This window comes from Lepidochelys olivacea, assembly GCF_965140295.1.
Source record: "Lepidochelys olivacea isolate rLepOli2 genome assembly, chromosome: 8".
Lineage (NCBI taxonomy): Eukaryota > Metazoa > Chordata > Testudines > Cheloniidae > Lepidochelys > Lepidochelys olivacea.
This window is the reverse complement of record NC_140418.1, coordinates 64,050,721-64,078,234: the sequence shown is the minus strand read 5'-3', so window position 1 is coordinate 64,078,234 and position 27,514 is coordinate 64,050,721. Positions and strand designations below refer to the sequence as shown.

The 27,514-nt window shown below is 38.6% G+C and overlaps 1 protein-coding gene across 2 annotated transcripts in view; it reads left to right on the top strand.

Annotated features, from left to right (window-relative positions):
* The window catches only part of ASPM (assembly factor for spindle microtubules), a 38,692-nt gene that overhangs the window by 7,388 nt on the left and 3,790 nt on the right, over positions 1-27,514 (top strand). For both annotated transcript variants that reach the window (XM_084637778.1, XM_084637777.1), the window contains exons 4-23: positions 70-159; positions 2,502-2,648; positions 3,235-3,480; positions 3,659-3,726; positions 4,376-4,517; positions 4,605-4,735; positions 5,541-5,716; positions 5,799-5,944; positions 6,032-6,117; positions 7,379-7,594; positions 9,146-9,350; positions 9,472-9,617; positions 9,720-9,848; positions 13,706-13,900; positions 14,909-19,528; positions 21,511-21,677; positions 22,419-22,578; positions 25,198-25,407; positions 25,637-25,786; positions 26,887-27,078. In XM_084637778.1, coding sequence (XP_084493904.1) covers positions 70-159; positions 2,502-2,648; positions 3,235-3,480; positions 3,659-3,726; positions 4,376-4,517; positions 4,605-4,735; positions 5,541-5,716; positions 5,799-5,944; positions 6,032-6,117; positions 7,379-7,594; positions 9,146-9,350; positions 9,472-9,617; positions 9,720-9,848; positions 13,706-13,900; positions 14,909-19,528; positions 21,511-21,677; positions 22,419-22,578; positions 25,198-25,407; positions 25,637-25,786; positions 26,887-27,078 — 7,622 coding nt within the window. The remainder of the gene's footprint in view (positions 1-69; positions 160-2,501; positions 2,649-3,234; positions 3,481-3,658; positions 3,727-4,375; positions 4,518-4,604; positions 4,736-5,540; positions 5,717-5,798; positions 5,945-6,031; positions 6,118-7,378; positions 7,595-9,145; positions 9,351-9,471; positions 9,618-9,719; positions 9,849-13,705; positions 13,901-14,908; positions 19,529-21,510; positions 21,678-22,418; positions 22,579-25,197; positions 25,408-25,636; positions 25,787-26,886; positions 27,079-27,514) is intronic.

Sequence of the window (27,514 nt, the reverse complement as noted above, 5' to 3'; positions counted from 1 at the left end):
GTGGTAGTCTCACCTTCAGTGATAAATAGGTTTTTTTGCTGGCATCTGATATTTTGTTAACATTTTTAGGTTCTTTGTCTAAAACTATCATCAAAACTACTAAGCCCATTGATGGTGTGGCACAGTCTCAGCTGACCTTCATAAAACCATTAAAAACAGGTAAACAGAGGTTTTCAGTATCCATGAAGTCAGAATTTTTCTTGAATTGAATGTCCGAATTGAACTGGGAAAATTTTTTGGTTAATAGTTTTTGTTAAAAGTGTAGTTCTCGTTGACCCAAAACTGTTTGCCAGTTCATGTAGACTTTGCCAGATAGTTATGACTGAACCAAAAAATCAAAATGTTTTGGTAAGAGGAAAATGAAACAGTTTGTTTTGATAATATGAAACAGTTTTTTGGGGGGTGGAGCCATAAAACGGTGGGGAGGAGGTGGTAGTGTGGTGATGCCCTCCTTATAAATTTTAGCTTAGTGGTTAGGACGCTGTCCTGGGATGCGGGAGACTAAGGGTCAAGTCCACATTCTAGAGTAGGTCTCCCGTATACCAGGACATTGTCCTGGCTATGGGGCATTTTGGAGTGGGTCTTTCTCAGTCTCTTTTATTTAGACTGTTTCATATTGTATAAGATATTAATTGGAGCAGGGACTGGAATTTGACTCTCCCACATCCCAATGGAATATTCTAATCACCAGGCTGCAGAGTCATTCTCACTTTCTGGCCCAATTAATATTTAATTAGTAATGCAAAGTGGAACAGCTTCAGCAGGAGAGATTGAGAATACTCCTTAACGTAGAATACTCCCATACTCAGTAGTTGGGGCGCATACCTGGGATATGGGAGACCTGGGTTCAAGTCCTTGCTGCACAGGGAGATAAAAGGGGTGGGGCTGTCTGAATGGTGCCGAAGCTTTTGTCTACACTACACAGCTTTTAGCAACACAGTTGGTGTCGCTGAAAGTTGGGCAGTGTACTTGCTGTTTGTCAGCACTTTTGCTGACAAAATATTTCCACCCCCAATGAGCGGTGTTCACGGTGTCTACGGGAGAGTACTTCTGCCAACAGTGCGCTGTTCACACTGACGCTTGCCATGGCAAAACTTTTGTCTCTCGAGGGGGGCGGGTTAATGCCTCTGAACGACAAAAGTCCTGCTGCTCAATTGCTTGTGTAGACCTAGCCTAAATCTCCTTGACAATGTAGCCCCTTATTCCCAGATTTTTTACTTTTAGTAAAAAAAAAGAAGTTGGATGCCTAAAATGTGTTGTTTTTGGGATCAACGAAACGTTTAGTTCAACTTGAAACTTTTTTTTAACAGCAAACCAAAAAATCAATTATTTGTTCACCTCTACTAATAACTTGTGATTCTGAATACACTCAAGGAGCAGATATGTGGAATCAAATGGTGCTGTATTTATGGAGGTAGAAATGTGACAATAAATCATGCTTCAAAGGTTTTTCAGTATACTTAAAAGCACTAGGCTACTTAACATTACTGTTAATATTGATAAAGCACTAGATAATAGCATGAACTATCATACCAATAACTGTCCTTGTCTTCAGAGTGGTAGTCATGTTAGTCTGTATTAGCAAAAACAACGAGGAGTCCTTGTGGCACCTTGGAGACTAACAAATTTATTTGGGCATAAGCTTTTGTGGGCTAAAATCCACTTCATCAGATGCATGGAGTGGAAAATACAGAGTTGGGTATAAATACACAGCACGTGAAAAGATGGGAGTTGTCTTACCAAGTGTGTGGGGGGTTGGGGGTCAGTGCTAACGAGCCAATTAAAGGTGGAAGTGGGCTTTTCTCAACAGTTGACAAGACAGTGTGAATACCAAGGGAGGGGAAAAAATCACTTTCGTAGTGCTAATGAGGCCAGTGTAATAAAGGTAGCCCATTTCAAACAGTTGACAAGAAGGTGTATGAGCATCAGTAAGGGAAAATTAGTTTTTGTAGTGACCCATCCACTCCCAGGCTGTATTCAGGCCTAATTTGATAGTGTCCAGTTGGCAAATTAATTCCACTTCTGCAGTTTCTCTTTGGAGTCTATTTTTGAAGTTTTTTTTTGTTGAAGAATTGCCACTTAAGTCTGTTATTGAGTGTCCAGGGAGATTGAAGAGTTTTCCTACTGGTTTTTGAATGTTATAATTCTTGATGACAAATTTTTGTCCAATGTACATGGCAGAGTGGCACTGCTGGCATTGCATCAAATGAAGTGGGTTTTAGCCCACGAAAGCTTATGCCCAAATAAATTTGTTAATCTCCAAGGTGTCAGAAGGACTCCTCGTTGTTAGTCCTTGTCTTGAAGAACTTATTAGTTGAAGACAACAGCAAGCACAATAAAAGTGGCAGGTGGTCTATAAATACTTTCCTCATAATTCCATTTTTGTGCAAGTCATTGAAGTTAAAGTGAAGAACTGCATATTTTAAGAAAACATAAATAATTTTAATTTGGAACTTTGTCTATTTAGATAATCTTTCTCTTCCCTCCACCCCCCCCTTAAGTCATTCCTAGGCATCCAATGCCTTTTGCTGCTAAAAACATGTTCTATGATGAGCGCTGGAAGGAAAAGCAGCAGCGAGGCTTTACCTGGTGGCTGAATTTCATACTTACACCTGATGACTTTACTGTAAAAACAGAGAGTTCAAAAGGTAAAGTAGTTTGAAACAGTGCACTCTTGCTAAATCATGGGAACACTGTAATGTCAATATATAAAGCAAAACTTGCTCCAGGAATTTTTTTTAAGTGAACTCATATATGATGAATGAAACCACTAGCTAAAAGCTAGTATCAATTAAGCTTTCATTAATTTATCTGTATGTATGTAACTAACTTTTCAATAAGGGTAATTTTTATATTAAGAAGTGGTTAGTTCCCCTCCCCCATCACCCCCTTCATGAATTTCTGTCCTGAGATTGGAATGAAAGGAAGTTCAATTTGCATCCCTACAGAGCTACTTTGATAATTGCAGAGCTAACGTCTGGGTGTCTGTTTCAGTAGAGGTTGCACTGAAGGAAATTCTGAATGCTATTTTGAAATTTTATATATTTGTGTTTTTTCCATGTTCTTTAACTGAAAGTGTACAGTCTTGAGAATCTGTGTATTAGTATGCATTAAACTAAAAGTAAAATGATAGCAAAAATAGCTAACTCCTATAAAACAGATGCTAATTTACCTTTATGTCGGATATATAGACCTATTTTTCTTTTTTATTCTCTTTTTTTTTTTTTCAATTAGTAAATGCAGCTGCACTTATCTTGGGAGCAGAAAATCATCATAAAGCCAGTGTTCCTAGAGCACCAACAAAAGAAGAAATGTCCATGAGAGCTTATACTGCTCGATGCAGGTTGAATAAACTACGACGTGCAGCTTGCCGTTTGTTTACCTCTGAAACAATGGTTAAAGCTATTAAGAGACTGGAGTTTGAGATTGAAACTAGACGTTTGCTAGTTCGGAAAGACAGGCATCTCTGGAAAGATATTGGTAAGAATGTACAAAGGTTGTTGATATTTAGTATTTTTGGTAAAATAGCATTGAGTCATATTATAAGTGTAGCAAGTAGAGTAGAAAAACTTTTAACCAGATGGCTTTGTAACAATGAAATATGGTTTAAAAGTGTTTGCTGAATTTAACATTTCACCATACTTTACATTCATTGCAGGAGAAAGACAGAAAGTCCTCAACTGGCTTTTATCTTACAACCCTTTGTGGCTACGCATAGGTCTGGAAGTAAGCAATGCTTCTTATGGATACTCTATTTTTGTAAAGCCTATGCCAAGAGTGGATCTCAAGTTCAACTATAGCTGGCAGGCAGCTCTGGTTTATTATCAGAACAGAACAATTTCACATTTCCTTTTAATTCATGATTGTCTTGTTACAAAAAAGAATATTTCATCGGACAATTTAAAAGTGCCTTTCTGTGAGGAATACCCTGGAACTGGGCTGATGCTCCTTTGCTGTTGCTCAAGTAACTTTACCTTTCAGTAGTCGCTAGGAAATTGACACCTAGCGCGCTCCCACTACACTGCAGCCAGCTATGTTGGGACTGGTTAGGAACTCCTAATGGAATCAGAGGACACTTTCCAGACATCAAAGAACCAGTAGATCCCATTGATACAAATTTTAACTTTTTAGATGGACGTTGTATTTGGGATACCTGCTGGAATAAAACTAGGATTGAAACTTTGTTTGCTGCTTTTCAGATGAATCTGTTTTCAAAGAAATGGGCTAGGTTACTAATGATTTGGGCAAGTGAGAAACTCTTAAATAGTGTATTGCTATTTATTTTGAATATAGCCTACTGAAATTCTAAAGAAATAAATGATACAATTGTGAGCATTTTTTTAAATTTTAAAAAGGTTTCCTTTTTTCTCATTAGACTATTTATGGAGAACTGATTGCTTTGGAGAGTAATAGTGATATTATGGGTTTGGCAATATTTATTCTCAGTCGCCTACTTTGGAACCCCGATATAGCAGCTGAATACAGACACCCCAGTGTACCTCACCTTTATCGGGATGGTAACTACTTTTTTTTTCAAAATAGACTATTTTTAGCATTTAACTTTGCATTAATAAATAACATCTTTATGAACTTAATATTTTTAGGTCATGAAGAAGCTTTGTCTAAATTTACACTGAAAAAATTATTGCTGTTAGTTTGCTTTCTTGATCATGCCAAACAGTCTAGAATCATTGACCACGACCCTTGCCTCTTCTGCAAGGATGCAGAGTTCAAGGTAAAATATGATAGCCATTTCTTTTAATAATGTTTGATTGAACATATGACTTTGTATGCATATAATATAAAGTTGCTTTTTTAATGTTAAGACTTTAGTACTATTCACACTCAGCACATCTTCCAGGAGGTCACTAGTTGTGTAAGACTTACCATCAGGACTTCTGAAGTGCATATCATTTATAGGGAGAGCTCAAAAGCCTTGTATTGTAGAGGTGCTTTCCTTTTCTTTCTAAAACTAAATACTGCTTTGCCACATCATTTATCTGAAGTTAAATCCTCTTGCATTTTGAAAGTTTATCTGGGGGCTGTCCTACAATACTTTGTTCCAGAAAGCTAGGCTGCATGTCCTATCTGTAATGCTATATGTTTGATTAGTAAATAGCCTCATTTGTGTTGAACTAAAAACCATTTTTACTCTAGTCAGTTGAAGTCATGGTATAAATATTGTATGTAGTCTATTAGACTGCAACACTGTTTAAGGAGTTAAATGCATGAATAAATAAAAAGAAAAATTATTCATGAACTAGGATGCAGAGCAGGTATGATTAACTAATGTTACGGCAGCTTGATATTTTTTGTTGTACACTAGGGAAGTTATGAAATCTGTCATTAGGAAACCAGTTAGCTATCTGTGTCAGCGTTAGAATATTGTGGACACAATTTAAATGCCATGAAGAGATATTTAAGTACTTGAATTTTTGTATCTTATGCGTAGTACTAAACGACAAATAACAAAGCTAAAGGCATTTGGGGGAAGGGATCAAAATGGTCATTTGGTCTAAGTTTATTTTATTTCCCCTTAGAATAGTAAAGATGTTCTACTGGCATTTTCACGAGACTTCCTGAGTGGTGAAGGTGACCTTTCCCGTCATCTTGGCTTCCTGGGATTACCTGTTAGTCATGTTCAGACACCACTTGATGAATTTGACTTTGCTGTTACAAATCTAGCTGTAGACTTGCAGTGTGGTATTCGTCTTGTGTAAGTTGATACAGAATGGTTTTATGACTATCTATATTTGTCTAATCCTTCTGTAAGATGAACTAAGACACTTTATTGTTAGGAGAACAATGGAACTTCTCACAAAAAACTGGAGTCTCTCAAAGAAGCTAAGACTTCCTGCAATAAGTCGTCTCCAGAAGATGCATAATGTTGATGTTGCCCTTCATGTTCTTAAAGAGCGGGGAATTCAACTGAAAGACGAATGTGGTAAGAATTGAAAAGTAGCACTAGAATAAACTATGCATTTGAAGAACAGGAATACATATTTTAATCGCTGTTGTATTTGATTTATAGGTGCTTCAATTGAGTCTAAGGATATTGTGGACAGGCACAGAGAGCGAACTTTAGCACTGCTGTGGAAAATTGTCTTTGCTTTCCAGGTATTGCATAAAGTTGTGTGTAGTTGTAAAGAATTTTAAGAAATATTACAAACAAGAGGAGATAATGCATGACTTGCAACAAAGAATTTGTAGCCTCTGAAATTGTCAAGTCTGGATTGATCTGGCTGGGTGACCCATGAGAATGATCTTTTGTGGATTCTCATGGTTAGACCTCATCGTGTGATGTATGTTCAAAGTGCTTTACAACTATTAGCTACATTGATGAGCTAGGCTCTAAAATGTAATACAATTCAGAACTCCTTTTAATTAGGTTCTGTACACTTGTTCATAGAATTTCTTTTGTACTTGTGCCAGATACTATAACAAAGGTTAAGTATGTGATAACAAGGGTCAGGTAATTTGGCCACAGAAATTAACTTCTTGCTGAGGAATTCTCTTAGCGCTACTAAAAATAGCTCAAATAGATGGATGTATTTAGTACCACTTCCAAACACTTGAAGAATGAAATAATCACCTTTGGACTTAGTATGGAGGCTAATTAGTGTACTTGTAATTTGAGTCAAGGAGTATGTATAGCCCTAAATGGAAGAAGGAAGCAGAGAGTAGGAGAAGAGTTTGGCTTAATGGCAAGGTTTAAGAGGTTACTTGAGCCAACTAAATATTCTTCAAAAATCTATATCCAGCTTAAATGAATCCAATAGGAAGGAGTATACATTATGGAAAGTAAAACCTATTAGGCAGGAATTTGAAAAGCAAGTCGCCAGAGACTTTTTTTTTTTTATTATATATAATACCTGATGTAAGAATCCTAAAGAGAATACTGCTGCAGAATTATCAGGAAGCCAAAGGAGCAATTGAATGCTGAAGAATATTGCAGAGAAAATGAATTTATTCATTTGCATCAGTCAACAACAAGATGTTGAGGTAGATCTAGAGTCTCTTTAATTAGTTATATGGATGACCACTTCCACAATTGCATTAGGTAAGATTAAAAAAAATACATGTTCAGGGTATAAACCAACCATTGATCCAGGTAGGAAGACAATTTCCCTTTAAGTTTATTTTAAAAGCATCTGGTACTGGCCACTGTCATCTAGGATGCTGGATTGGAGTAACAGCTAGTTTGATCCAGTATGGAAACTGTTATATTAGTAAATAGTGGGAGCAGTCAGTCCCTGGCACTTACTTAAGATGCTTTCTTCCAAACCATCCCCTCTCTGTTTAACCACATCAAGTTTACAAGATCACTGTAACGTCTTTTTATGTATCAGAAAAATTGATTTGTTTGTTTCCATTAAAGGTGGATGTTTCCCTTAATGTGAAGCAGTTAGAAGAAGAAATTTCTTTTTTAAAGAATACACATAATATTAAGACACAAATGGCTACTCTGGTGTCCTGCTCTTATCAAAGTAAAGTGAGAAAAAACAGCAGTACTTACTCATCTGAAAGTTACAGCAAAAATGTGAAGCTGCTGATGGATTGGGTCAATGCTGTTTGTGGGTTTTACAATATTAAGGTAAGTAGTCCTGTTTTTTTTGTGTATATATTTCCAGATTTTGTACATCTGCAAATACATTGTCTTGTAATGGGAAATGTTTATAATTATATGTCATTCAACGCTAAATGTGTTCTATCAAATATATATTGATTAATAGTGATCTGTCATAAGTATTGTAATGGATGAAGTTCTATCAGTCTTATTTGGACTATCCCATTGGTGGGATGTCAGATATCTAGGATGTGTTTTCATGGGCCCACTTGCATTTCTATCATTTTTAATACATTCTCCTAGTAGAGAATTCCCACAGTGAATGTCTGTACTACCTGCCTGGCTACATACCAATCGAGGGAAATCTTCCCTCTATTAGTGAGCAAGCAGAATAAACTCTTTGAAAGACTTCCTTGAAGGATCCCATTGGTGACTGATTCTAGTCTGCGGGAAAGGAGATGGTTTTTAATGAGCCTCTTGGTCCAAAGTAGTTCCTCCACTATATAAGCTTTTCATAACCTTCAAGAACTTCAGGTACTAAGATTAACATTAAAAGATAGTCCTGTGAGTATTTGTCTCTCCCCAAGCAGTCATATCATTTTTACAAGAGGTAGGGCGTTTCTTACGGACAGGGAGCAAGGAGTGAAACCCTGTTCAAGGACACTTACTGCTCATCAGAATGGCTGGCACACTTTAGGAAAGCAAAATCTAACTTAATTATTTTAAGCTTAGGAGGCTTCAAATTCATTTCCCAGGCATTGCCATTTCTGAGTCCCTAATCAATGAAGCCACTTTTGTCTCTGAACTTCATGAATTTCACTTTGTGTGTCTTCCTCTGTCTCAAGTGCATCCATGCCTACTTCTCTTTAATACTTATGTATGTGGAATGTCATCCCTGATATTGTGTCTCTCACAATCAGTCTTCATTTAAATGCCTCTGGTCACAGTCCCTCACACAAACCATTCTTTAACTCCCATAAATAAAAATAAAGGAACTAAAATGATGGCTACTGTACCACACAAGCAACTACATAGCATTTTGTGTATTCCGTTCTCTATTCTGCTTGTCTTGCTTTCCATATACTGCTTCTCTACATATTCTTGCTTTCCAAGATAGTAGTCAGTTGGTTAAGAATGTTTAAGATTTATGGGCTACAGGTGTTATCTTATTCTGAAAATATTTAGCACATTTTTTGACAGTAGATTAAAACATCAGTAACATACTATGCTGTAGAAGGTCCTTTCTAGGATCCTTCCATAGAATTCTCCAGGTCTGGTTTCTTTAACTACTGTTGTTCTATGAGGTGCACTTTTACTTTGGGTAGACATCCCTTTATATTTCTGACTTTCAGGAATGGAGAGCCACAGCATGGACTCGGCAAATGAGCATTACTCTCAGATAACTTGAATTTCATATATTTAATTTTCCTTTGTATATATTAAAAGAAATGTGCATAGCCACATTCCTATCCAGTTACAGATATATTATGACAAATGAGACCTATTTTAAACTTGTACTAATTAATGCGTGTGAAAAATTTCAAGGTTGTTTTTTTTTTTTTTTTTTTTTTAAACCAGGTGGAAAACTTCACAGTATCTTTCTCAGATGGCAGAGTATTGTGCTATTTGATTCACCACTATCATCCGTGTTATGTGCCTTTGGAAGCTATATCCCAACGTACCACTCAAACAGTAGAATGTACAAAAACTGGTACAGTAGCACTAAATTCTTCCTCTGAATCTGATACATCTCTAAATATGTTGGCTGGAACATTTGACCAAAGTGAGTCATTCTTTAATATAAGGTGTTTTTTGAAGCAGACTGCATGTTTTTAAAAAAATAAATAAATAAAACCCTTAATCTGACTGACAAACATGATTATATTTTTCCTTCTGTTATAAAGCTATAACTACCTCAGTCGTCTATAAGGAACTTCTGGACAATGAAAAGAGAAATTTCCAGTTGATTAATACTGCAGTTTCTGACCTGGGTGGAATACCAGCTATGATTCATCATTCAGATATGTCAAATACAATTCCTGATGAGAAGGTGAGAGAGGTGTTTTTTTTTATTTTATTTTATTTTATATAATTTCATATAAACTGGACAGTCCTAACTTACCATGGTGTTTTTTTATGTATATTTCTTTAGGTTGTTATCACCTATCTGTCATTTCTGTGTTCACGGCTTCTAGATCTTCGAAAAGAGACTCGAGCTGCTCGGCTAATTCAGTCAGTTTGGAGGAAATACAGACTGAAAGCAGAGCTGAAACTCCACCAGGTATTTTTATCAAGGACTTTATTCTTTTGTGAAGTAGTATAGTAAAAGCTGTGTTGTCCGGCCCTGTACCAACCAGAAAGCTCTCTAAACCAGCATTTCTAATATTCATAGAAAGTCCAGTTTATAGTCTGGTTGGCGTGGGGCCAGCAGACTCCCTACATGGCTTCGTGTGGCTCCCCAGAAGTGGCAACATGTCCCTGCTGCTCCTAGGCCAGGGGTGGGCACACTACGGCCCATGGGCCGGATCTGGCCCCTTAGGGCTTTGGATTTGGCCCACGGGATTGCCCCCTGTGGGCTGCAGGCCCCGCGCCATTCTCGGAAGCGGCCGGCATCACATCCCTGCAGCCCGGGCTGAGGGGCGGAGGGCTCTATGCGTTGCCCTTGCCTCCAGGCACTGCCCCGGCAGCTCCCATTGGCTGGGAACGGGGAACCATGGCCAATGGGAGCTTTGGGGGAGGTACCTGGAGGCCTGGCAAGGGCAGTGCGCGAAGCCCTGTGTCCCCCTTTTCCCCCAGGGGCTGCGCAGGGACATGGCTCCAGCCACTTCCCAGTGTGGCGTGGAGCCAGGACATGCAGGAAGGGAGCCTGCCCTGGCCCCAGTGCGCACCTCTGCCACCCTGGAGCCTCTTTAGCTAAGTGAGGCTGGAGCCCGAACCCCTCCTTCACCCCGCTCCCCAACTCCCTGCCTTGAACCCCCTGCCTGCACCTCACACCCCTCCTGCACCCCAAACCCCTGCCCTGAGCCCCCTCTGGCAGTTTGCACCCCTCCTCTGCCCCAATCTCTTGCCCTGAGCCCATTCCTGCACACCGCACCCCCTCTCACACCTCGACCCTCTGCCCCGGCCCTGCATACAGTTTCCCCACCCAGATGTGGCCCTCGGCCCAAAAAGTTTGCCCACCCCTGTCCTAAGCAGAAGAATGGCCACGCAAGCACTACCCCTCCCCCAGATCCCATTGGCCGTGGTTCCCAGCCAATGGGAGCTGCGAAGGCAGTGCGCGGGGCAGGGGCAGCGCACAGCCGCCTGCCACGCCTCTGCCTAAGAGTAGCAAGGACAGGTAGCCGGTTGCGGGGAGCTGCCTGAGGTAAGTGCTGCCGAGAGCCTGCACCCTGCAAACGCGCCCCCGCATCCAATGTTTAGTTAACTGGCATTTTTCACTTACCGGCACGCCCCATGCCAGATAAAAAAGCTTTTACTGTAATAATCACTCTTGGTTTGTGGTACAGTGTGGGATACAAAATCAACCAAGTTGTGAATGGATAGTCTTCAGAGAGTAGCATTTGTAACTACTTTTTGAAGACTTCATATGTTACTAAGAAGGTGACACAATCTTGATTTAAAGCAAAATGCATCTTTTCATTCTCTTCAGAATGAGTAGTCAATGTAAAGACTAGTGCTCTGCCAGTGTTACATTTAATATTAATAAGAGTATTTCAGTCCTTTTCCCAAGTCAAGGCTGAAGTGGCTTTACTGAACTTTATGAAGAACTCCACACTTATTAATTTTACTTCTTTGCAATTTAAAATAAGATGAAAAGAATACCACGTTTGAGCTAGGTCTTTTGCCGCTGTGCAATGTATAGGATTTGACACGCAACTTGACCAAAGCATTTCAACTGCAATTTTCAACTATGTTGGTGTTCCATTTCTGACTTTCTACAGGGAATTATGCTAAATTATATGTTCATTCTGAAATATACAAGACTATACAAATTGCCAAACAACTTGTTGCCCACTTCAAACTTTAATTCAGGTACTTAAAAGTGAAAGGTAGCTGGGGTACATTCAAGGCTGCAGGATTTCACCATGCTTCTTTACCATGTATATAGCATTACATTTTTCTTCTTTGAGTAGTGTCACTATGGGTGCTCCACTAAGTGTGCTTGCGTTCCTACACTGCTGATTGGAGAACTTTGATAGCACTGTCTGTTAGGCCCACTCATGCACTGTCTCTCCTTGTGCTGCCCTTGTGTGGTGCACCAACAGCATGCCTCTTGAGCCTCACCTCCTAGAACACCCCCTTGTCCACAGCATCTAGGGCTTCTTAACTGCCTCAAGAGATCGAGGAACAGGAAGCTGGTACCAAGGAGGAAGTGACACCTAGGTGCATATTCTAGTCTCCAGGCGAAGCCGTCATGCCTCCCACACCATCTTTGACAGATGACTTTCGTGTTTTCCAGGAGCTGGCAAACACCCTCAAGATACAATTGGAGGAAGTCAAGGGCACCCACCATCAGCTCTTTGACATCCTCCCCTCTTCATCCTCCTCAAAAATTGCCCTCTCAATTAATTAGGCCATTTTAGTCCCGGCAAACATCTTGTGGCAAACTCTGGCATCAGTGGTGCCAACTTGCAAGTGAGCAGACACAAAAATATTATGTCTCAGCCCAGGAATCTGAATTCCTATTTTCTCACTCCTCACCCAACTCCATTGTGGTGGATGCCATCAACTCTTGCAGCCAATAACACCAATCAAAGGCTACTTGCTATGATAGGGATTGGAAGCATCTTGATCCTTTAGCAGAGAAGTGTACTTCTCAGCCACTTTGCAGTTCTGTATCGCCAACTACAAGCGCTCATGGCGAAATACAACTGCATAAATTACTCAAAACTGAATGACTTTATTGAAAAGTTGCCAGAGACACATTACAATTCCTTTAAGGCCATTATCCAGGAGGGCCAATTAGTGGCAAAAACATTGCTGCACTCTGCCCTCGATGCAGCCAGCATGGCAGCTAGGTTCATCTCTACAGCTGTGGTAATGCAATGAGCATGATAGCTTCATTTTGTCAGGATTCCCGAAAGAGGGGTAGTCCACAGGAGGACCTTCCCTTTTGAGGGCACAAAGCTCTTTTCTGGGAAGACTGACACCTCCCTTCGCGCTCTGAAGGACTCCAGGTCTACCCTTCAGTCACTGGTTATCTGTACACCGGGACAAAAGAGATGATTTAGTCCCCAACCCCAGCATAAATCACACACCACCCACCCTCCTCCACTTCAGAGTTTTTGTCAATGACTCTGTGGTAGAGAAGGAAATAAGGGAGGTTAGCATGCGCTTGCTGATGAGTGTTGTGGTACAGTACGAGGAGAGACCGCACGTGTGCGGCCCTGGCAGACACTGCTACCAAAGTTCTGATTAGCAGCATAGGGATGCAAGCACACCTACAGTGGAGCACACATATGGACCCACATCTTGAAGAACCATCATTACTGCAAAAGGTGAGTAACTTCGTTTAAGAGTTCCTTAATATTGAAGTTAAAAGCTAGCACTACTGCTAATATCTAAAGTTAAAAATGTTGAAGACCGTGAATAAAGAGGGCACGTTGTCCAAGGGAAGAAGGCAAGAACATAAGATGTACCATCTATAATGACTTACCAGCTGAAATCCCTAAGATCTATTTCAGGAAAGTTTTTGCTTCCGGTAACAGGAGGTGAAGAAATAACATATCTTCTCATCTAAGCTGAAGGGGTGGGGGAAGGATTGAAATATGACACTACATATATTTTAACCAACTTTTGTTATTAGTGGGAAACTCTCTCTTTGACAAATCTCTAAAAATAACTATAATCAACATAGTAGTTTTACTAATTAGCTTTTATGTATTAAAATTAGAGGGATCCTGTTTTGATGCTGAAAAAGCACATGAAACTTATTTGAAAATGTGTGTTTAAGGGAGAAATAAACATTGTTACTCAAACTAAGATACAGTGAAATGTGTATTCGAGTAAATTTTTGCAACTGACACTACTGTGATCTCCGAGAAACGATGGAGGCATAGCTTTGGGTATCTACTCTGTTTGTTTTTTAGTTTAAAAAAACAAAACCCACAACTTTCAATGGAAATTCACTCCTTGCAGGAAAAAGACAAAGCTGCTCGGATTATTCAATCAGCTGTAATAAATTTTCTGTCTCACCGTCGCATCCAGAAAAAAGTTAATGCAGCAATTTTCATTCAGAAACACTGGAGAAGATATTTAGCTGAGAGGAAAACTTTGAAATTAAAAAAGGCAAAATTGGAGGAAACTAAAAGTGAATCAGCTACAGTCATCCAGGTACGATTTAAGTTAACTGGGGGGAGGGGAAAGCAATGAAGCTTTTTAAAAGGAGCTTCTTCTCTACTTAAAAGTTGAAGGAAAAGGCACATTCCCATGTCAGAGGTTTTGCTGGTGGCATCACAAAGGCTTAAAGCAGTATATTCTCTGTCTTCAGTAGCTGCAGACTAAACTACCCAGAACTCTGGACTATTCCTTTTGAAAGTGCCAAATGGGACATAATGCTGGTATTTGCTATTGTTTTTAAAGTTTCCCATTGGTGCACCAAAGGGTTTAAAATAGTGGTTCCTAAATTTCTGATCATGTGGTGCTGTTCTGCTGCTTTTCCAGCTGCTAAATAGCACTGAACCTGAAAATTCATTAATTTCTTAATATTCCTTCCTTCTCTATATAAGCAATTGCTGTAGGTGCCACAGGGATGCTTGCTTTTAGTGGGAGAAGTAGTCATCTACTGCCTCATTCCTGATTTGTGCTAATACATAAGAAATTTTCTCTATTAAGATGTGGTACATACTTTGAATATGTATGAGAGAACCCTTATTGTTACTTTTAATTCAGAACTCTTATAAATAAGAATATATAAATAAATACCCAACAGTAACTTGTGGACTTCAACCCAAATGTTACTTAAACTGAGAATTAACACAAAGTCCCAGAGTTTTCTTAAAAAAAAGTTTTTCTCAACCGTTTGAAAGGTAATCTTAACTGCTTTAATAGGTTCACCCTTTGGCATAGAATTGGTATGTAAAAAGGAATAGCCTTAATGCATTCTGTATTTGTGATCATGAAAAAAGTTCTGGATCGTTAGTCTGGGGATAGGGTAGGAGTGAATAAATTGGAACCCACAGACCTATAGTCCATAAACTGAGGATTAATGCTGAAAGTGGCAAAATTGGGGGATTTTGTTTTTTCTTTTTCAATAAGAAAAATAACTAGTTCTTGGGGTGAAACTTCTAGGCTAACTTGAATATTAATATAATCTCAGTTTAATTCTGTTCTCTCTCGCAGACTTACTGGAGAAGATTCTGTGCTAGAAAAAGATATCTGCAGCTAAGATACTATGTTATCCTTGTGCAAGCTAGGATAAGAATGATGATTGCTGCTTCTGCGTATAAACGACTTCTTTGGGCAACTGTTACAATTCAGAGACATTTGCGTGCTTCCTTGGTGGCAAAACAAGATCAGCAAAGATATGAAACTTTAAAGTCTTCATCACTTGTCATTCAATCTGCATTTAGAAGATGGAGAAAACACAAAATTGAGCAGAAAATTAAAGCTGCGATAGTGTTGCAAACTGCTTTCCGAAAATGGCAAGCCTCAAAATTAGCTAAGAGAGAGCGAGCTGCTGTTGTCATACAGTCTTGGTATAGAATGCATAAAGATTTGAAGCAGTATTTACATGTTAGAAAAAGTGTTATCCAGATTCAAGCCTGGCTTAGATGTGTTCAGGCTAAACATGTTTATGAGGAAAAAAGGGCTTGCATACTGATGATTCAAAAGTATTACAGAGCTTATCGGTTAGGTAAAATTCAAAGAAGAAACTATTTGCAAAAACGTGCAGCAGTTACAGTCCTCCAAGCTGCTTTTAGAGGCAGGAAAGCTCGTCTGTTATATAGACAAATAAAAGCAGTCTGTGTTGTTCAATCACACTGGAGAATGAGGCAAGAGAAGCGAAGATTTTTACTCCTGAAACAGTCTGTTGTTACATTACAGTCGCATGTGAGAAAATATCAACAACTAAAAAGATACAAAGAGACTAAAAATGCTGTTTGCATAATTCAGACTCGATACAGAGCATATGTTGCGTCCAAAAATGCTGTCTCTTCTTTCCAGAAAATACGCCTTGCTGCTATTGTGCTACAATCTGCCTATAGAAGAATGCAAGCTAGGAAAGAGGCCCACGTATTGAGATGTGTGGTGAAAATTCAGTCAAGTTATCGTGCTTATGTTGCCCAGAGAAGATTTGAAAATTTAAAAGCTGCTGCAGTGAAGATTCAGGCTTTTATAAAAATGATACAAGCACGTAAACATTATCGTGCTTTAAGGGAGGCAGCATTCTATGTTCAACGAAGATACCGTTCCCAAAAATACATCCTTCAACTTAAAGAATATAGAAAACTGACGATAGCTTGTGTCAGCGTTCAAGCTGCAGTGCGAGGGCATCTGATCAGAAAACGAGTACAAAGATGGCGAGAGGCTGCAACCTTGCTCCAGGCTTACTACAGAATGAAAAGGGATAGGCAACGCTATCTGAGGGTATATAGCGCTACTGTTATCATTCAGAATCGTTATTGTGCATACCAAGAGCAAGTCCATCAGAGGCAGAAGTTCTTGAAAGTCAAAAAGGCAGTTGTCTGCTTGCAAGCAGCCTACAGAGGTTATAGAGTACGCAAAATGCTTAAACTTCAGTATACGGCCACTGTTAAGATCCAGACAGCTTTTAGAGCTCATGCTGCAAGAATGAAATATCAAGCAATGATTCAGGCCTCTCTTGTGATTCAGAGGTGGTACAGAGCCTACAAAACTGGTTACAAAGTGAGACTGAGCTTCTTAAAAAGAAGAGCAGCTGTGATTTCTCTTCAAGCAGCTCTTCGTGGTTGGCAAGTACGAAAACAGGTTCAAAGGCAACATGGTGCTGCAGTTATAATACAGACTGCCTTTAGAAAGTTCCAGGCTCAAAGATTCAGGCTTGTAAACAATGCTGTGCTAACTATCCAGCAGCATTATAGAGCCAGCATTGTAGGTAGAAAACAGCGGCAAGAATATATGGAACTGCATAACTGTATTGTACAGCTCCAGGCAGTTTGGAGAGGAAGAACTGTGAGAAAACAAATTCAAAGGAAGCATCAATTTGCAGTAATCATACAGTCCTATTACAGAATGCATGTAAATCAATCAAAGTTGAAAACTTTGAGACAAGCTGTCTTAGTGATTCAGAGACACTACAGAGCTTACTGTATGAAAAAGAAACAGCGTACACTTTATCTAAAAACAAAAGCAGCTGTCTTAGTCTTGCAAGCTGCTTTCCGTGGAATGAGAGTGAGGAAACAATTATGGGAATTCAACAAAGCTGCTACTACTATACAAGCAACCTACAGATCCTATGTAGTAAAAAAAAAATATGCAGCACTTAAAGCTATGACTATCATGGTTCAAAGGCGGCATCGTGCAGTTGTTCAAGCTAAGTATCAAAAGCAGGAATATCTGTCTTTAAAGAATGCAGTTGTTAAAATTCAAGCTATTTATAGAGGTATAAAAGTAAGACGACAAATTCACTGCATGCATCAGGCGGCTATTTCAATTCAAGCCATGTTTAAGATGCATCGTATAAACATTAGGTATCGGGCAGTGAAACTGGCAGCAATTGTAATTCAAATTAGATATAGAGCATTTCATCAAGGGAGAGTGGAACGTAAAAAATACTTAGAGCTACAGAGATCATCCCTTGTCCTTCAGTCTGCCTATAGAGGCATGAAAGTTCGAAGAAAGGTAAGAATTATGCATCAATCTGCAACAATAATACAGTCATATTATCGAATGCACAGACAACAAAAAGATTTCAAAAAGTTATCCATGGTAACTAAACAGATACAGCAGTGGTATCGTGCTTGCAAAGAACGAAATGTTCAAGTACACAAATACAGGATTATGAAGAGGGCCATACTCTGTATCCAGGCTGCGTTTCGCGGTATGAAAACCAGAAGACATTTGAAAATGATACATGTAGCTGCAGCCCTTCTTCAAAGGAGAGTTAGGTCCTTTCTTAAAAGGAAACAATATATTTCTCTTAAGGCAGCTGCTGTTATGATTCAGAGAAAATATAGAGCAACAGCACATGCAAAGCAACAGCACCAAGAATATCTTCATATCCGTAAGGCTGTTGTTACCATACAGTCTGCTTATAGAGGCTTTGTGGTAAGGGAAAAGATGCAACAGATGCACAGGGCTGCTACAGTTATCCAAGCAACCTTAAGAATGTATAGAATGCGTGTTTCCTATCAATCTGTCAAATTTGCTTCAATAACTATACAACAACATTACCGAGCTTACAAGGAGGGAAAACGTGTGAGAGAAATGTACTTAAAACAGTACAACTCTGTTTTAGTTCTTCAGGCTGCCTATAGAGGAATGAAAACAAGACAGCTCCTAAAGAAAAAACATAATGCTGCAACCATAATACAAACCAATTATCGAATGTACAAGCAAAGTTTTTACTACAAAAAAGTACAGTGGGCAACCCAAGTAATACAGAAAAGACACAGAGCCAGTAAGCTGAGAGGAATTGCAGTACAGCAGTACTCTTCTATGAAGAAAGCAGCAACTTGCATTCAGAGAGCTTTTCGGGAGATGAGGGCAAGAAAAAAACATCGAGAAATGTGTCAAGCTGCTGTTGTTCTTCAGAGATGTTTTAAAACATTTAAAGAACGACAGAGGTATCTTTCCCTTAAAGCTGCTGCTGTTGTCCTTCAGAGAAGATACAGAGCTTTAATTTTGGTAAGATGGCACACTCAGGAATACCTTTCTTTTCGTAGAGCAGTTATTCGTATACAGTCTCTGTACAGGGGTATTCAAACAAGAAGAAACATTCAACATATGCATTTGGCTGCCAGCACAATCCAGTCAGCATTTAGAACGCATAAGATTAAAATCTCCTACCAGAGAATGAGAATGGCAGCTCTAGTCATACAGAATTATTACCGATTCTATGTTAAAGGAAAAGTTCAACGGAAGATATATCTGACCATTCAGAAATCTGTGCTGATCATTCAGGCTGCTTATAGAGGCATGAAAGCACGACAAGAACTGAAAATCATGCACACATCAGCAACTGTAATACAGTCTCTTTATCGTATGCACAAACAGCATAATCATTATAAACAGTTACACTGGGCAGTCAGAGTTGTACAGCAAAGGTTCAGAGCTAACAGGGCAAGAGAAGCTGAAGTAAAAAACTATACCAAAATTAAAAAGGCTGCCCTTTGCCTTCAGTCTGCTTTTCGTGCTAAAAAAGCTAGGCAGTTGGCTACAATCATACAAGCTGCACAGCGTATTCAGTCAGTATTACAGATGTACTTAGACAGGAGACGTTTTCTTAAGAAGAAGACCGCAGCAGCAGCAATTCAGTCTGCATTCCGATGCCATAGAATGAAAACTCGCTACAAAGCAATTCGGGATTCAACAGTTGCGATTCAGCGATGGTACAGAGCCTGTCGAATGGCTCGTTTACAGAAAGCTGAGTACTCTGCCCAAAGGCAAGCCGTAATAATTATTCAGTCTGCCTATCGTGGAACAGTAGTACGAAAAATGGCAAAGCAAAAACGTGCTGCAAGAAAGATTCAGGCTTTTCTTCACATGGCTGTGCATCGCAGAAAATTTGTTAGACTCAGAGCAGCAGCTGTTACATTGCAGTCTTACTACTTGATGAATAAAACCAAATTACAGTATATGACCTACAGAAAGGCAGCATTTGTATTACAGCAGCACTTCAAATCACATTTAGCTATGAAACACCAAAGAGGAGCTTACTTAAGAACCCGGAAGAGCATTATAATTATACAGTCTAGAATCCGGGGATTCATCGAGCAGAGAAAGCTTCAGAGATTTAAACAAAGCACAGTAAAAATTCAGGTATGTGAAAATGCAATGTGTTGTGCTGTATACATCCCTGGTTAATACTGTAACATCCAATGACAAACTGTAATATAAATTGTGTTTAAAAACAAGACCAGAGGTACAATACTGGTTGCCAGTACGTGATAAGTTTCTGAAGCATGATTGATATAACTGCTATAACGATCATCAACAGATGAATCAGTTATACTTTGAAAGGTGACTTTAAAAATGGCATTGTTAGTGACTTCCACATCCAAAATGCTCATTTTACAAGTAATAACTTTTCCTAAATTCTAGTCCTACAAACTCAGCTTTCAGGCTGCGAAAGTCAAGTTGGTGTTTTTCCTGCTTGCGCAGGAAACAAAGATTCTGCAGGTTAAACTATGCCCTCGTATTCAGTTGGTTTGTACAGATGTGACTAATGGTAACTTAATAGTTCTACTGATATGAGAAGGAATAGAAGCCAGCTCATTTACGTAAATGTGTGGGCTCTGGAGTGGTAAATACAGTAAAAGTAGTCACTTATTTTGTCAAAGTGAGAAGCTATGACAACATACACAGAGCAAGGGGTAAGAGGCCATTTTTACATAGTCTCTGTCAGCCCTCTTTAAAAGGCTCTCTTTTAGAGTGAATAAATGGTGATCTTGATCCCTTTTAAAAAACTTGTTAACCTTAGATATTTGAGGCCCCTGACTATTTTTTTTTTTTTTTCCCAAGAGGGGGTGGGAGGCAGCTGAACATCAGAGGGAAAATAGTGTGGTCCACGAATCCAGAGATATGTCTAGAGATGTGAGGAAAAACACTCAAAAACCCAGTCTTCCCTCCTCCGTGACAGGTCAAAAGGCTGCTGGGAGAAAGTAGAGAGCACTGTTCTTGCCTCCACAGACAGCAGTGGGGAACTAACCAGTGCGTTCACAGTAACTGGTCCTCTGAACTTCCTTTTGGTGTTTCCCACTTTTTTTGGCTGAGTGTGTCTCTCGCTACCCCCATAGGCTGTTTGTTTGTGGGAAGAGCTGCAAGTGATTTCTTTCCCTTGTCCATTTAGCTGTCTTGTTTGGGGGACAGGGAGATTGCTCCTTGGACTGCCATAGCTTCCTGGAATAGGGGGTGCCACGATACTCCTTACCTTTTTACATTTCCTTCTCCTGCACGCCCCAAAAAGGGGAGTAGGAGTTTTAGGGTTTCTTATAATGTTCCAGATTTTTTGTTTGGGAGAAGGGAGAAACCCTCCCATTTATTTTTCAGTTGCTGGAGCCCCTGGGAGAGTTTCTGCTGCCTTATCTAACCTCACCTCTTACTAATGTGCAAGTGTACCTAGACAGGTGATTGCGCTTCTGCCTTCAAAACAGAGAGTGCATAAGGTGGGAGATCCTCAGCATCCCAAATTCCCATAATATAGATGCAGAAATCATTTGATTGGCCACTTACAAAAAGTGAAATTGGTGAGTAGAGCCACAGTTTATGGTAAGAGCAGAAAAAAAGGACAGTACAAACTGAAATATGCTAGGATTTACCATGGATTTAGAGACAACAATACCTTCACTACAAGTTTCCAACTCTGTAAATACAGCAGTGCTACTGAGCACGTCACCTTTGAAATATTGAATAACAAAAACAGCTTCAAATCAAAATAGTTGTAGTTAAGTTTCAGGTTGTTCCAGGATGATCTTTGAAATCTGTAACTTTTATCTTTTAATTCATTTTGGGATTTTTTTTCTCTTTGTGAAATTGACATTGATGAAAGTGTGTGTAGTATTTCCCAGCTTATACTTGCTGTGTGCAGGAGAAAGTGACTATACACAAAGTGCTATTAGTAAAGAAACTGACAAGATTTTTTTTCCCCCCTCTTCTCTAGTAATCTTGTGTGTAACTTGTCACAATAAGATTTAAAAAAAGACATTCAGGCAGAAGTGACTAGTTGTGGGGACGGGGAGGGTTATCCTAGTTTGTCCCATTAAATACAAAATTAATTGCTTGTTTGTTTTTATGTTTGATAGGCTTTATTTAGAGGTTTTAAAGCCAGGCAGTTGGCTGGTAAAATGAGAGCTGCACGAACAATTCAAGCCTGGTTCAGAAGATACAGAGCACGAAAAGAATATATAGCTGTGGTAAAAGCTACTTGTATCATTCAAGGTTATTTCAAAACCAAACAGCAGAGGACCTGGTAATGTACTATTGTGTGACATACTTCTTTTCGTGGTCCTGAGCTATTATTGTTTCATAACTTAATATTGCTTTGTACTCTGGCAAAGCTCTGTTATCTCTTTAGGCCCTGATTCTGCAAAGACTCAAGTATGTGAGTAATCCATTGACTCCTTGTGGCTAATGTGCATAAAGTTATTCACATGTTTAAGCCCCAGCCCTCAAAAACCTAATCTTTGTATTTGGTGTGAGTTTTGTGTTTGTTAATCTTGGAAGGACAGAAGGGGAGAGCCAGCTGCGGGTACTTTCTTTCATTTCATATGTGAAGTTTAGTTTTACTACACTGCTTTCTTCTCGAGACTTATGTCTGTGTTTTGAAAACTCCAGAATTAAAAACATGTGGGTTTTTTTTTTTGTATTTTAATTAGTCCTAGTTCCTGCTCCAAAGTTAAACTTATTTTTGTTTTCTATTTATTTGTCTTGAGACAAGATCTAAAATTTCTCAAGTCACTTTTTACTAGTTTTACTCTTAATGTTTCATGTTTCCATTGACTTTAGTCTTGAGCCTTAAGAGCTGGGCCAGTGTTCTATTTACATTCTGTGTGTGTAAACCAAAATGTCTATGGATTTGATAACTTTCCAATGAATGCCACTTGTTTTGCTAATGTTCTGCTGATGGCAATAAATAAATGCAAATGAAAACCTCATTTTTAAAACTCACGTTTTTGTTTTTTAGAAAAACTAAAATGTTCATTTGCAACAGGTTTTTGAAAGTGAAGGCCTCTACAGTTACTATTCAGAGGAGATGGAGAGAAACCCTCACTGCAAGAACAATTCTGCTACAATTCCTAGCAACCAAGAAAGCTGCAGTTAAGATTCAATTAGGTTACAGAAGATACAGCACTAGGAAACAGATTAAAAAGGTATTTTCACTCTTAAATTCAGCTAAGACATGAGTGGTGTTGAATGTTAAATATTTTCAGTGTGTGCAGTAAACTTGTATAATGTACTCAGCCAATAATTTAGCTTTCTCTCTAAAAAGTGAGCCTGTTCATTGCCTTTGATATATAACTACTTTTATTCAAGTTAATTTTTCCTAAAGAAAATCTTCTTGGTTGGGCTCTAGTTTAAATCTATACTATATTTATAAAGAAAATTACATTAAAAAAAATGTTAAAGTTGAAAAGAGAAGTACTTGAGTCAGAAAATGCCAAAGTGAAATCCCCTATCAAAGACTTAAGTATGTGCTTAACTTTTGACACTTTGAATAGTCCCATTGAAGTTAACAGTGGAACGCAGTAATCCTTCACTGTAGCTGTCGTTGTCTGCTTTACTTATAATTTACGGCTGTCGAGTAATCGCAGTTAACACACGATTAACTCAAAATTAATTGTGATTAAAATAATTAATTGTGACTAATTTTAATTGCACTGTTAATAGAATATCAACTGAAATTTATTAAATATTTTGGATGTTTTTGTACATTTTTCATATAGTATTTGCTGTAATTGAAATCAAAGTGTATATTTTTGATGACAAATATTTGCACTGTAAAAATGATAAACAAAAGAGATAGTATTTTTCAATTCACCTCATACAAGTACTGTAATGCAATCTTTGTTTTAAAAGTGCAACTTACAAATGCAGATTTTTTTTGTTACGTAATTGCACTCAAAAACAAAATAATGTAAAACTTCAGAGTCTGCAAGTCCACTCAGTCCTACTTCTTGTTCAGCCAATCTCTAAGACAAACAAGTTTGTTTACATTTACAGAAAATAATGCTGCCCGCTTCTTATTTACAGTGTCATCAGAAAGTGAGAATAGGCGTTTGCATGGCACTTTTGTAGCTATCGTTGCAAGATATGCTGAACATTCATATGCCCCTTCATGCTTCGGCCACCATTCCAGAGGACATGCTTCCATGCTGATGCCGCTTGTTTTTTTTTGTTTGTTTGTTTGTTTTTAAAAAGCATCAATTAAATTTGTGACTGAACTCCTTGGGGGAGGATTGTATGTCCCCTGCTCTTTTACCTGCATTCTGCCATATATTTCATGGTATAGCCGTTTCGGATGATGACCCAGCACATGTTGTTCATTTTAAGAACACTTTGTGTTTTGTCAAATGTGCAGTCGAAGGTACCATTGTGAGATTTCTAAAGATGGCTACCGCACTCGACCCAAGGTTTTAAGAATCTGAAGTGCCTTCCAAAATTTGAGATGGACAAAGTGTGGAGCATGCTTTCAAAAGTCTTAAAAGAGCAACACTCCAATGCGGAAACTACAGAACCACCAAAAAAGAAAATCCACCTTCTGCTGGTGGATCTGACTCAGATAATGAAAATGAACATACGTCAGTCTGCGCTGCTTTGGATTGTTATTGAGCAGAACCTGTCATCGGCATGGACACACGTCCTCTGGAATGGCGGTTGAAGCATGAAGGGACATATGAATCTTTGGTGCATCTGGCACATAAATATGTTGTGACATGAGCTACAACAGTGCCATGCAAACGCCCGTTTTCATTTTCAGGTGACATTTTAAGCAAGAAGGGGGCAGCATTATCTTCTGCAAGTGTAAACAAACTTATTTGTCTGAGCAATTGGCTGAACAAGAAGTATGACTGAGTGGACTTGCAGGCTCTAAAATTTTTATTTTTGAATGCAGCTTTTTTGTACATAATTCTGCATTGGTAAGTTCAACTGTCATGATAAAGAGATTGCACTGCAGTACTTGTAGTAGGTGAATTGAAAAATACTATTGTTTTTTTTACAGTGCAAATACTTGTAATCAAAAATAAATAAAGTGAGCACTGTACACTTTGTATTCCGTGTTGTAATTGAAATCAATATATTTGAAAATGTAGAAATAATTTAAATAAACGGTATTCTATTTTTTAACAGTGCGATTAATTGAGATTAATTTTTTTAATCGTTTGACAGCCCTACTTATAATACTTTCTGCTATTTAAAAAAAGGTTTGTCACCAAAATATCATGAAGTATGGAAGGGGAAAAGAGAAGTAAAACCAGAACTAAGATTGCATTGATTTGTGAATGACACCTAAGAAATATATCAGAGTTGTTCCCCCCCACTTTTTGAGCTCTTCCATTTCCTTAAAGGTTCAGGTTTCCTTTACTTTGAGAGCAAACAAGATCCCAGTCACTTAAACTTTGCCAAATATTGCATTTGCCTAATCTACACATATGATAATAAGTCCTGCACTTTAAATAAATGTAAAAATGGTCTATTGCTGTCATGGCCAACCTGCTTAAAATAAAATCCGTTGCCAACATTTTTAAGTCCTTTCAGGAGGAAAAAAGCCTCTAAGTTGTGAAAACTCCTACTGCTATTAGTGAATGCTGACTGACTTGCTGAGTTGAATTTAAGTGAGAAGTTTAGTGGCACCTTCATTTTATTTTTGATCCTTGGCCACTTCTTTCCATCTTACAATAGAGGGTAATGCGATAAACATGAAAACCTAAGTACTTCCACTATGGCAAGAAAAAGCACACTTGACTATCAACACACAATTTATTTTCTAGATGCAGCAGGCTGCATGTTTGATTCAGGCAGCTTATCGAGGCTTCAAAGAAAGACACAAGTTTCATCAACAAAAAGCTGCTGCTTTGGTCATCCAAAAACATATACGAGCTAGGCAAAAAGGAAGACTTGAATGCATAAAATACGTCAAAACTAGAAAAGCTGCTATTAAACTGCAAGCATTTTTACGGGGGTGGTTAGTAAGAAAAAAGGTAAGTGTCTTTTTAAGTGATTATAACTACATAGACATTTAAAATATATGAGATTGATTAGGAGTTAGGCTACAGTGAAAAACTCTGGTTTCAGACATTACACTAACCCCAGCTATTTTTTGTGGAACTCCATTTCTGAGTTAGCATAGATTATGATTATGATGTAGCAAAGGCTACCTCTGGATTTGATTATTAATGCTGTTTCCTGACTCTGTTTTTCTTTCTACAGATTTTAGATGAGAAACAGAAGAAGCGGCTGCTTTGTTTTTCAGCTGCTGCATATCATCATCTCTCTGCTATTAAAATTCAGAGAGCATTCAGAATTCACCTTGTATTGAAACATGCACAAATGCAGATCTCTTCTGTCATATGTATTCAGGTTAGCATTATTGGGAGGGAGGAGCTGTTGCACACTATTCATTCTCTTCAACTATTTTATTTAACTATTACCTAACTGGAATAATCACCAAACTACGCAGAAGAGTTGTTGCAGTACTGTCAGCTGTCACCAGTGGCCCCACTGTGGATGTGAAGGCCATGTCCCCTCCACACTCTCAGGCCTGCCAGTGACCCTGACTGGAAACCAGAGTCCTGACCCACTCTCTTCTCTATGCTGGAGGTAGGAGAGACAAGTTCAAGGGGAATCACAAGCTGCATGAGACATGGAGTCATATCCCCTACACATGCAATAGCATGCTCAGAACCAATGTGTAAGCAACCCCAACTAGGTTACAGGGACCTTATTTGGATACTTTCTAACCCAAGGGTAATCCAATTATTTTTTGTTAAGGTCCAAACTTTTTGGTCAAGATCTAGAGAAAATAATACAAAAACAATAACAATAATAATAAGTAAATAAAAAGATTTCATAGTCTGTTCAAAATCATCTGGTGGTCCAGATTTGGTCCGTGGTCTGCCTATTGACTACCTCTGTTCTAACCTAACCAATCACACAGGGACCTGCCTAAGTTGAGACCACTAATTTAATCTCCCCAAAACAAGACTCAGGCTGTGAAATGGAAAGTGGAGAAAAAATCCACATGCCAAAACAGGCAAATTTACTATAAAGGAAAAATTCTTTCCAGACCCCAAAACTGGTGATCAGCCTAGTCCTCAGCATCAAAGGAGACCCTGCAACTGGATTAAGGATGGGGCTAGCAACTTCTCTCCCCATCCACCTCTGCCAAGTGCGAGCTAGTCACCCAGTCCCATTACTACCGTCACAGTCCAGTGGCAAATCTCCCCCTTCACCAAGGGTTTCTTTAGGTGCTCCCAGCCCTTTCAAAGCCACACCTTTGCTATTGTGGTGTTCAGTTCCTGGCTTTGCATCAATTAAATCCATAATAAATTCAGATCTTAGTCCTTACTCTATCCATTTTGAAGTAACGAGAAGTGCGTGCATACATGCATGTGTGGTGGTGTCAGGAAAAGAAAGAAAACTTAATTTGTCTCTTAAAAACTCCCATTTATCTTAAACAGAGGTGGTTTCGAGCAAGACTTCAACAAAAAAAAAGTCTACAAGATCATCAGAAAATCACTAAAATACAGCGAATGGTTCGAAGGTGGCTGAAACAGAGAAATGAGGCTGCAACCACAATCCAAAGAGCTGTACGAAAGTTCCTTTTCTACAAACACAGAAGAAAGCTGAAGAATGGAATAATTAAATTTCAGGTATATGAATTCTAATAAGTGAATTCCATCTTGCTCATGTCTGCTATTTTATAGTTCTTAGAAAAGCCTGCTTCTATTTTATTAACAACCAAAGGTGTTTCTTTAAGAGAACAGATTTTTTTTATTTTTTTTTTATTTTTTAGATGAATACTGGATTGGAAAGCTAAATACCAACTAGCCATCAAGTAATAGTAAAAGACACTGTTTCTGATAGATGTATTTTTGAACTGGGAATCTAGTATTCAAAGGACTGAATACACTACATCTGATCATAGGCTTATAACTTAGAGTTCTACAACTGAAGTATTTTGAGACTAAAATTTTATTAAACTCCTATAAGGTTGATTTTTGAGATTCTAATGAATAGTCTTTCCTAGAGCCACTCTTACTTGTAAATCTTTTCCCCATTTGTGAAATCTTTCTGCCATGTTTTCTC